This window comes from Leguminivora glycinivorella, chromosome 12 (assembly GCF_023078275.1).
Source record: "Leguminivora glycinivorella isolate SPB_JAAS2020 chromosome 12, LegGlyc_1.1, whole genome shotgun sequence".
Classification (NCBI taxonomy): domain Eukaryota; kingdom Metazoa; phylum Arthropoda; class Insecta; order Lepidoptera; family Tortricidae; genus Leguminivora; species Leguminivora glycinivorella.
In genome coordinates, this window is record NC_062982.1 from 14,451,873 (window position 1) to 14,463,189 (window position 11,317).

The 11,317-nt window shown below is 44.4% G+C and overlaps 1 protein-coding gene across 1 annotated transcript; it reads right to left on the reverse strand.

The window, feature by feature from the left end:
• Positions 1-583: 583 nt before the first annotated feature.
• LOC125232031 (fatty acid synthase-like) lies at positions 584-10,730 on the reverse strand. Its single transcript, XM_048137641.1, has 20 exons — positions 10,641-10,730; positions 10,404-10,558; positions 9,417-10,183; positions 9,096-9,326; positions 8,141-8,777; positions 7,790-7,983; positions 7,441-7,669; positions 7,033-7,283; positions 6,630-6,848; positions 5,593-6,415; positions 5,306-5,403; positions 4,931-5,122; positions 4,441-4,845; positions 4,128-4,334; positions 2,894-3,636; positions 2,636-2,778; positions 2,434-2,554; positions 1,746-1,945; positions 1,268-1,672; positions 584-1,065 (listed from the first exon to the last, which is right to left on the reverse strand). The coding sequence occupies exons 2-20, from the start codon at positions 10,546-10,548 to the stop codon at positions 857-859; spliced, it is 6,219 nt and encodes a 2,072-aa protein (XP_047993598.1). The 5' UTR covers positions 10,549-10,558; positions 10,641-10,730; the 3' UTR covers positions 584-856.
• Between the last annotated feature and the right edge of the window lie 587 nt (positions 10,731-11,317).

Sequence of the window (11,317 nt, forward strand, 5' to 3'; positions counted from 1 at the left end):
GCTGTGATTGGCGTGATTGTTACACAAATAGTGTCTTTCTGTATGAAGAGATGGCGCTATTAGTTAGAATTTAATCTGGTTTGACTTTGTTTTTTGTTTCTTTTTTTTTGCTTCGTCATAGAGAAATAAGTAATAAATGTTGGAATATGTTTTTGAGGCAAGCTGAAAATTTCTCAGACACTTCTCCTATTATCCTACTAAGTCAGTACTTACTAGTACTACAATATACAAGTCTGGCAGCAGAGTAGCGGGGCTAAATCAAAAGCATACATTTTTACAATGTTATATTTAGGGGCTCAAAAAATGTTCTAGGAGCAAACTAGGTACCTACATAGGTATATTGTTTACAAGTAAAAGTTGACTGCTTAGGTACATAGTCCTAAAACCAATTATGCTAGGCCATTTGGTATGATTTGGTCAGGTCTATAATCTGATATAGATGAAGATACACTTCTGGCAGGCAATTATGGTCGCGCGATAAATGATAAAACATCTGGCCGTCCCTATTGCACTTACTAATAGTGCGATAGGGACAGCCTGATATTTTATCGTCTATCGCGCGACCATGCTACCCGTGCTGGTCTTTGCGCCGACGTTGCGTTGAAGGTTTTGCTTGAGGTTTTGCCATATGGCTTTTTTTTTGTATTTTTCTCTCAAATGTGATGAAAAACATTGTGTGTATCAGGAGGTAAGGCAGAGGTATGACTCCCTTATACCTCCCTTGCTGCACAATGTACTATTACTTGCTAAAAAATTTACAAATCATATATTTTAAATACAAAACATACAAAAATAACCTAAATGTTATTGGAAGCTAACACAAATTAAATAACTTTCCCCTCCAAGCAAAGGCTCATTACGCTACAACGTTGTCCTTCGCCGTGCTGTCGACTTCAATAGCCATGCTCCGAAGTTTCTCGAAAGTGAGTGCGCGGATCTCCTCCGCACCGAGCACCACGTCGTAATTGCGTTCGAGCACCTGCTTGGTCTCTGCGAGCATCAACGAGTCCAGTCCTAACTCCGTCAGGGTCGCAGTCGAAGACACGTTGTTGACGTCACGGATACCTGCGACCAATTGTTCAGTTATAATAGTCAAGGAATACTCAGTAGCTAATATGCATAGACGGTACGAGTATACGACGGTACGAGTTAAGATCAATGATGGTAAACCTCTTCATTTGTTTATCGATATGGTAGTTATCCTTGGTATTTCGATCTTATTTAATTACTTAATACACCAAATAGTTTACTTAGCAATTTTCCTTACCGAGTACATTAGCCAAAGCGTGCACAAGGCTCTGCGCTGGCTTCTCTTTGGCGCGCCGCTGATCAGCCAGCACCATGGATGAGACTACAGCTTGCGACGCAAGCAGCAGTGTACCCAGCGTATCCAAGCACGATGCGATGCGCTGTGGCACTGTGCCTCCAATTTCTGCGTCTTCTGCAAACATGGCAGCTACTAGTCCCACGTCGCCGATGGCACCCCACTGTATCGCTAGCGCCGGTAACCCGTCCGCGCGCCGCCGCTCACACAGCCGTTCCATGGAGCTATTGGCGTAACCATAGTTGCTCTGGCCCGCGTTGCCCCGCCCACATGCCACCGAAGAAAATGTTACGAAATGATCTAATTCCGGTGCCAACAAACGTGATAGCTTATCCAGGTTGCGCGTCACTGTTAACAAAAAAAGTAATTAACATAATTTTGTGTTAATCTGTCTATCTAATCTGAAACGAAGAGTACTAACCCTCAATCTTAGGTTTGGCGACAGCACTGAAGGTATCTTGTGTCTGGTTGTCTAAGATTGCATCATGCAGCACAGCGGCGAGGTTGAAGATGCCACCAACAGGCGCAGCTGAAGATGCTTCCTGCAGCAGAGCGCGCGCCCCAGCCTCTGTCGTTGCATCTGCACTTGAAATCAACACGCGAACACCCTCGGCCCGCCATCTATAAAAGATACAGCAAACAGATACGTTACACAGGATGGGACCCTCTCGGCTATCACGGCGTATTCTTTTTGGTGCGCGTGCGGTTGCAAATGCAAAACGAAAAGTTGGGAGTCCATTGCTTCGCTTTAATTACTACGCAAAGAGGGACATGGTTACTTTTCGTATTATTGATCACTAAGACTGGAAAAGGCTCGTAGGGCAGCGGCTGGCCGGAGGTTTGTGATTAGGCCTGGTTCGTCACACTCGCAGACTGGAGGCAATAACGAAGACAGGGTGTTTCAGTGCCGTCATCAATAAAATCTGTCTTGTTATGTCGGTGGTACCTATACATGTCTCTCGTATCAGTTTATTCGGTCACCAAAAAGGGGTCTCTCTGGTTTTACATCATAAACCGTCTGCAATAGACGACAAAGCCAATTGATTGAAGAACAATCGTGATACACTGCTCAGTTTTCATACAACATTTTTAAATTATGTTTTAAGTACCTGCGGACACACCAAGATTGGTAACCAGTGCTCACGCCTTTGCGTGAGTTAAGCATAACCGTTTGTGCACCGCGGCCTATCATCCACTCGCATAACTGCAGACCGAAACCACCCAGCCCACCTGAAATACAAAATATAGGATAGATAACGAGGTACCTCATTCGAATACGTAATTTTTTGGGTTATCATTATCATAACTCACCGATAAGCACGTAGCTCTTCCCAGGGTGCATGTACGCATGTGGAATAGCTGGCAATAGTTGTTTTGTCAATATGTTACTCTCAGGTTTTTCTTTGCGCACGCGTACCACTACCTTGCCTATGTGCTTGCCCGTCGACATGAACCTACAAGTCAATCCAAGACAACGGTTAGCAATTTATTAACAAACATAAAATACACATAATATCCTGAATGAATAAAACTATTTAGATTCTAGTTTTATTTATACGAAAAGCTCACCGGAAGGCATTCTCGACCTGGTCATAGTCGAATATATTGACGGGCAATGGGCGAACAGCGCCGTTCGCAATGCCTTCTCTTACGCATCGTCTTAATTCCGCCTTCTCTGGGCTATCTTCGCTATCACTTAACAATACATCCAATAAGACGCCGTGAACTGTAGTGTTTTTCAGCAGCACAGCCATGCCGAGCGCCGTGTTTGCGCTCAAATCAAACTTTCCGACTTCGAGAAAGCGACCACCAATGCCGAGACAGCGCAATGATGCCTGAAGCTTGTCGCCTGCAAGTGAGTTGAGCACAAGGTCGACGCCACGACCACATGTACGACGCATTACAACTTGTTCAAATGAGGAGTCTCGCGAATTGGCAATGTTAGCATCTGGCAGTTGCGGGAAGCGCTCGCGCAGGAAGGCACGTTTTGCAGGTGAGCCCACGGTGGTATAAACTGTACAACCAGCATGCAGAGCGACTGAAATAGCAGCCTGGCCTAAGCCTCCAGAGCCTGCATGCACCAACACAGCTTCACCAGGCTGCATACGCCCACGAATCACCAAAGCATAGTATGCTGATGCATACGCCATTGGCACGGTGGCCGCCTGTTCCAGAGACCACTGCTCAGGCACCTCCCACAGGAATGTCTTGTCGACTTGTACGGTGGTTGCTAGGCCCATTGTTTGAACCAAGCCCATCACGCGCTTGCCAGTTGATGAATATCCGCTAAACTCCAATCCAAGTATACACCCCTGTAAAATTAATAATTCACTATATTAAGAATTTTGAATGATTCACGGTTAATTTTATTAAACTTGTATTGACCGAGATATATATAGACCTTCCTTTGTTGATCTTTGTCGAGATCTCGATATTTTGACGCAGTAACATGCATTACCCGTAATCATGCTGGCAAGTAACTGCGTCGAAATATCAGGAACTTGACGAACCTTATTAAATAATAAGATGACACGGTCTATTATATCACATATTTTAAGTCACATACAGGTCCAACGCGATTAATTAACATTATTTTACCTTTTTTCCCAATGTTTCGGACAGGTTGCACTGGCCGTGGTGTATGTGACTTAAAATATGTGTACAAAGCGTGAGAACTTAAAGTAACATCACAGTCAATATAAGTCTACCGGCAATAGAACTTTAAACTTGTAATAGGTAGTCTAATACATACTATGAGTACAAAGAGAATTTAGCCAAAGCTTTGTTAAAATATTGAAAGTACCTTATGAGCGACATTGGTGGGTAGCGAGTCAGGCTGCAGCTTGCCTGTAGCGAGCATGATATCGCGAAAGTTAAGCGACGAGTAGTAGACACGACATATATCGGTGTGCAGCGCCGGTACACTCGCAGCATACTTCAGGTCGCTCTCGATCCAACGTAGCGATGACAGGTCGCCACGAATTAGCGTGTTCACATAAGCATGCTCCACCTGCCATCGAGGAACACGTCATAGGATAAAATTGTATTATCAAGTGAACTTCAAAACAAAGAGTTTTAATTACTAAAAAATGTAAAACAGTAGATTAATAACCAACCTCTTGCTTGACTTGTGTCGGGTCATCAAACGGTAAGTGGCGGTAGGTACCCCAAACGCCGGCGCGCAGTACGTTAAATGTCAGATCTCGGCACACCTGCGCCCTGTACGCTGGTGCATCAGGATCAAAAGGTTCTGTGGCTCCTGGCAGGTAGTATACGCGCAGGCAGTCGCCTCCGGGCTCTCGTCGCAAGCAGGTCCCAAGGCCCAGCACACCAGAATCAACAGCGCTTGACCACACATAAACAAGCATGTTCTCGGTTTCAGAGTTTTTCATAGCGACCTTCAACTGATCTACCCAGGAGTAGTTATTTTCTTGCACTTCAATAACAACTCTAGACGCCGGCTTCGCGGCTATGCGCTTCAGTAGCAGATATTCAAACGATTCCGAGCGACGTCGAGATATCTTTGAAATTGCAACAGTCATATTAATCATAAGAAGATTGTAATAATACAACCAAATGAATAAATCAAAGAGCATACAATATTACCAATGTCAGTCCAGCGTTGGAAGCAGTTGCCTGCATTGATGACATATCCAGATCTTGAAACGTCTCTTCTAGCAACACAAAACCGTTGGCAATGCATGCTTTTGCCAATGCAGCTAGTTCTTCGTGCCGTAAAAAGATGTTTGAGCCTAAAACAACGTGGCAATCGGTCTGTAAAGCAGTGCTTGACACCACCTGAAATAATTTTAGGTAAGTTGTTTAATGACGTTAATAAATATAAATATACCTACAATTTCGTACAACTGGAAAAAAAAAAAATATTCTACTGTTCTTTTTTCTGCGGGTGTCGGCGTTGGTCTTTCTGATTATAAATAGTTTCACGTATGTCTCTTTGTAACTTATCTGACTACTAAGTACCTTTATTCCAAGTGGTTCCATAGTAGCAGCATACTGTTGTGAGCCTGCATCCACTACCAGCGTCGCATCCACGCGCACCCCCGGTACAGATTCTAAAACTGGAGTAGAAATATGGCTCAAGGTGCGTATTCAGTTATAACCAGTTTGGTTTTGAAACACGGTGTAGGTACAAACATTTTTTCTCAAAAATATTATTATTTATGATTTTGCTTGCAGATTGAATACATTTTTCCTTTGCTAAATGTACAGATATCTTGATTAATAAATCTTGACTTTGACATAAATACCTTGCACTACACGTGGGAGTAAAAACACCTTCTCTATCTTGCGGTGCGCTTGCTCGGTAAGTTTCAATTTAAACACGTTGCAGTTTTCGAGCGCCAGCTGCACTGAGACGCCAAGCGCATTGTTCTCAACATCCTTAGCTACCAGTGGTATAAACACATATTTCTCTAGTAAGGGAGCCACCTGAATATTGGTGCGGCGTGGTGCCAAAGAAATCTGCAAGCCGCGCAACTCAACTCCACCCGAAACAATAACGTTTAAGTTGCGGTAAACCTTCACTGGCAAACCATCTTCTTTAGCAGCTGCAATCTGCGCCGCGGGATCGATTACTACTCGTTGCAGACGGGTCGGTAAATATAAAAGACTGTTTTCGATGCATAAAAGGGAGTATTGGATGATCGTGTCCAAGAAAGAGACCCAGTTGCCTTCCCATTTGAGTTGGCCCCGCGTGCCGTGCGCGTTTGAAGATATAATACCACGAAACTCGTCTTTGTAGTTATATCCACGAAGGCGTAGCTGTTTATAAATGTCTTCTGAGGTCAGCGAGGGCACGTATTCTTGTTCACTATTATCATCATCTAGCAGAGCGACTGGCAAACGTTCAGCGGCGGGGTCGGCGGTAAATCGGGCCGAACCCGTAAATACCACTTCACCACCCTCACAAACTTCGAACTCGCCTGAACCACTAAAGAGCGAAATAATAAAACGCACTGGAGTGAGGCGTGACATAATAGTAGCTCGACGAAACTGTAAATTTTGGAACACCACCGCCATCTTCTCTATTTCCAATTTAAATATCTTCGCTATCGTACGCCACACCAGCATCTATTCAATGAAAATACATTTAATCATAAAATGTGTATGACGAGCACATAATTAAATATTATTCTGTACAATATTGTTCCTTCATTTTATGTTTAAGTATTCATTAATTTTCATTTTACACATTCACATAATCAAAGCCATTTTATTAATAAGGTACGATTGAAGAGTATGATTAGTCTCTTATAAATTAGTTTATTATATTAATAACACTCACCAAGTATCCGGCCGCAGGAAAGATGATTCTGCCCTCAATACTATGTCCGGCAATAAAGGAATCTTCAGGCTTATCCAGGTCGCACTCAATGATATTCTGTTTAACCTTCAATAAGTCACATACAGTCCACTCCACGCGATGGTCCCAGCCGATATGTGACGCCAGTCCAGGCGTACCGCGGGACACCGGCCACGAAACACGCGGGTATAAATTCGCCACCTACACATACACACAGTCATCCTTAAAGTTTTGTTAGATGAGGGTCTCACCTGCACGTATCAACAATTTGATCAGAAACGTTATTGGCGGGGACCACACGTGACTATCACATGTACTAAATTAATTGTAGGAATGTAATTGAAGGTGCCATACAATTGCACTAAGTCTTGGAAATGGGAATCACCTGAGGCTGTGCGCAGGTTCCATAGGTTTTTCCCACGGCAGCAAGGAGATGCATGAGAGCGTCGGGTACGTTGCGGTTTACGAGAGGGACGTGTACAGCGTCTGGCATCGCACGCTTGACAATGGCTTGAAGGAGCGCGTGAGGGGCGATTTCCAGCATCATTGCCCGGTCCGGTACGTGTGTGAGTGCGGGTGCGAACTGCACTACAGACACCAGGTTGTTCACGAAATACGCCGCGCTACTTAGTCGAGCTGCAAAAATTAAAAATAATTTTAACTATGTTTTAGAAAAATGGTTGTAGTGGAGATCAAACGTGAAGTGAACAACAGACCGAAACCTTGACAATGTGCTTTTTTTGCTTGGTGCAGGTTGGTGTTATTAGTGGCCGTCACTCTAGGAAATCCTTACCTAAGTCTGAATCCCATTGATCCTGTAGTACGGAAGAGGAGATCCAGCGCACACTGCGTGGTTTGGGCTCAGGAATAACCTGCTGCAGACGCTCGAGTAACAGTGGTGCGACGCCCGCGATGTACGAGCTGTGGAACGCTATTCCTGCAGTGTCCACCATACGCACAAATACGCCGTCGGCCGACAACTGTTGCATAAATTTCTCTACCGACGCTGATGGTCCCGAGATCTGTTTAAAATAGGCAGATTACATACTAAAATTTGAACAGAAAGTAATGTAGTAGGGTAGGATAAAAATTTCCATGAGAAATTGTCAGTCATGTTATGATCATGACCAGTGCAGTCTTACCGTGACGTTATTAGTTGAGTTGTGTGCGGCGAGCTCGATATCACCGGGGCAGCGACGGGCACATTCCTCCCAGGAGAGACCAACGGCAGCCATGGCACCCGACGCTGGCACGGAGTCTAGCGTACAGCGTCCGCGCCAGTATGCGCACAAAACTGTTTGTTCTGCTGTTAGCGTTCCGTCCGCGTACGCACATCCTGCATTCATTGGCCGATGTTAGTATTTAAGTTTTACAGATTTAATTGTTGGGTACACGGAACATTTGGTAATTAGGAACTTATGAAAGTTATGTATTGTTTTCAGTCTCTAATCAACATAAATTATAATATAATGATACAACAAGATCACACTTACCGATTTCACCCACAGAGTGTCCGATTATGCCGTCAGGGTGAATGCCAAGCTCCCTCAGCATGTCTACCAGTGCCACCTGCACGGCAGCGATGGAGACAAAGGAGTTGATGATGTTGTTAAAGGCTGACTTCGGCGCCTCTGTGATCACATGCTTGAGATCTACACCGTAGGGATCGAGTGCCAATGCAGATCGCGCGATACTCGCAGCGAATAGCGGCAGGCGCATCAGTTCTCGAGCCATACCGGGCCACTGCGAACCCATGCCGCTGAACAGAAACCACACGGGGCGTGAGTCGCCCTCTGTCTCGAGCACCTCCAAAACGGTCGGTGCACCGCGCTCCGGATCTAGTATGGTGTAACCACGGTAAGGGTGCCCTGGTATGGCGCGCGCATGCACGACGTCCAGCAGGGCGTGAAGATCCGAATCGCGCGGATGTAACGCGGCTAGCTGTAGCAGCTGCTTGACAGCTTGGTCAGTCCTGCCCGAGGCAAGCACGAGGCGCGGTGCCGGGTACTTGGATGGGGGTAGGCGGTCTCCGAGTCCTCCTTCGAGAATCAAGTTTCCATTGGCTCCGCCAAACCCGAAAGAATTAACTGTCACCAAGCCACCTTGCCATGGCGTATTTTCGACCACCATCTGAATCATAAATAAGGTAAGTAAGTACTTGTCGCAGCTTACATAGATTCGCTCCGAGTTTTGGCAATTCATGACAAAGAGAACGTTGGAATTAAAATGTTTTTGCATGGTTCTAAAGATTTTGTTTTGGCAAAACATAACTAATATACATAACTCGATTGTTACAATGGAAACGGTTTATTTATTGTATTTCTCGCGGCAATCGTGTATAAATTATTATTCTAAGCCATTTCGAAGGCAGAACAAGTTTATAGGTACATGAATGTAGTTTATAGGTATTTTATGTATGAAACGAAGTAAATAATAGGATCTAAATACCTTAATGCGGCCGTCAATTAGTGCAGGAATTTCGGTATTTGGAGTTTTGTAGTGCAGGCTTCGGGGGATAATACCATGCTCCATTGCTATTACCACTTTAGCAACGGAGCACAACCCGGAGACCGGCTCCGGATGACCCATGTTAGACTTGACGGCACCCATCAGCAGCGGAGTTCGCCGGTCCTTGCAGAACAGCTTCGTGATCGCATTTCCTTCCTCTGGATCTCCCACCTATGGCAAAAAATTAAGATCAGCTAGACTTTCCAAGATGCTATAGCTGCAAAACAAGTAAAGCAAATCATTTTATTAATAATCACTTGCCTTAGTGCCGGTGCCGTGTGCTTCTACGTAAACGACATCCTGCGGACGCAATTGAGCCTCTTCGAAAGTCTTAAGCGCGTTGCGGTACTGCAAATCTCCGTTGGGGTAACTGATACCCTCCTTCTTATAACCATCATTGTTCGTTCTCGCACCGCACAAAGTGCAGTACACACGACGCGCGGCGCTACGTCGTTGCAAGAGTACTGCTACAACCGCTTCAGAACGAACGTAGCCGCGTCCATTGTCATCAAACGCGGCACAACGACCGTCTTGTGAGAGCATGGACAAATAATGGAAGCCAAGTGATGTGACCGGGTTAAGGCAGAGGTTCGAGCCTGCGACTATAGCGGCATCACAACGGCCTTCTCTGATGTCGTTCCAGGCCTGCACCAATGCGTGCATAGAGCCCGCACATGCGATGTCCATAGATATTGACGGTCCTTTTAGGTCGAATGTATAGGAAATTCGGTTGGGTATCATAGCGTTGCTGCAGCCAAGCAAGGCGTAGCCATTCATTTGGTTCTCGTCTTGAAACCACGCGTGAAAACTTTCAGACGGGATAAGGCCCACATAAACACCAGTGTCAGAGCCGCGTAGCTCTGTGGGGTTGTATCCAGCGTCTATCATTATTTCGTGTGTGATTTCCAACAGCAGTCTCGCCTGCGGGTCCAATTTTTCTGCTTGCTTAGGGTGCACTCCAAAGAACGCTGTGTCAAAGTGCGCCAGGTCTTTTAGTTTTCCGCTGCGCTTTGGCAATCCATACAAACCTAAATAAGTAATTTTATAATCATATTTTTTTCGTGACAAGAAATAGAATTTTAATAACGTATTTCAAGTATTAGTAGATTACATAAATACGTACTTAGGTCATCAAAGTAATAAATGTCTCAGATCACATGTAATTGTCCGCCTGGGCGGAGCCGTGATTAACAAACATGTGACCTGAGGCTTTCTTATTTACTAGCCATGGTTTCGAACAAAGTTTACCTGGCGTCCAGCGACGATCGTCCTCGGTGACGAGATCAACGCCAGCGAACAGCTTGTCTGCGAACTCATCGATGCTCTCACAATCGGGAAAACGCCCGGATATTCCTGATAGCACCACGTCTTCATATTCTTTCACACTTGCCATTATTTATGATCTGTAATATGAGGTCAGAATAATAATTATAGTTGTTTTTGAAATTTAAACTTGTTAAAGATGAACCGTTGTTTTATTCTTACCTTTTTCTGACCAGTTGCTAACTTCGAAAAATCCGTTACACAAGAGGTATGACTTAAGAAGAGTGACTGTTTGCGTAAAATAACGTAAAATTTAGCTAGCTCACTCTTTAAATGGGTATTTAGTTTTAGGTATTTAAATGGGTTCATCATTGTATGAGAACCGCCCCGATGTCAAAAAACCGGCAAAGTACGAGTCGGGATCGCGTTTTTAAGGCATTATTTTTACGTAGGTGATGACTTTGTTAACCTCATGAATAACTTAATTATATTTATTCCCTCAGGGCCGCTTATCGCATGCATGCTTGCTCATTGGGAAGTGACGTCCCTTGCAGGATTGCGTCCGCAAGGATTCTCACCTCTGCCTCGCCTTTTCCGGACATCCAGACCAGAGAGGGGTGTCATAATATGTATATTCGCGGAGTGGGAGTGAATGCATACCTACGACGCCAGTTCGCAGTCCTCTGTTTTTAGGCTTAGTACCTATCTTCGGAGATATAGTTACCTAATGGTTATTGTATGCTTTTTTCTTATATTATTTTTATACTAAGTACTTATTTAAAAATTACTTCGTTTATTAGTCGTTTTATTTGATATGTAATACAATATAGTTCATCAAACTTTGATTTTTTTTTCGATTACTCCCATTGAGTCCCAAATTATTATTTTTGCATTTGTTT

Coding starts and splice junctions, on each gene's coding strand:
- LOC125232031 (XM_048137641.1), bottom strand. CDS start 10,548: ATGGCAAGTGTGAAAGAATATGAAGACGTGGTGCTATCAGGAATATCC. Junction 10,184..10,403: donor CGATCGTCGCTGGACGCCAG/GTAAACTTTGTT, acceptor TTACTTATTTAG/GTTTGTATGGATTGCCAAAG. Junction 7,984..8,140: donor ACACTCTGTGGGTGAAATCG/GTAAGTGTGATC, acceptor CAATGAATGCAG/GATGTGCGTACGCGGACGGA.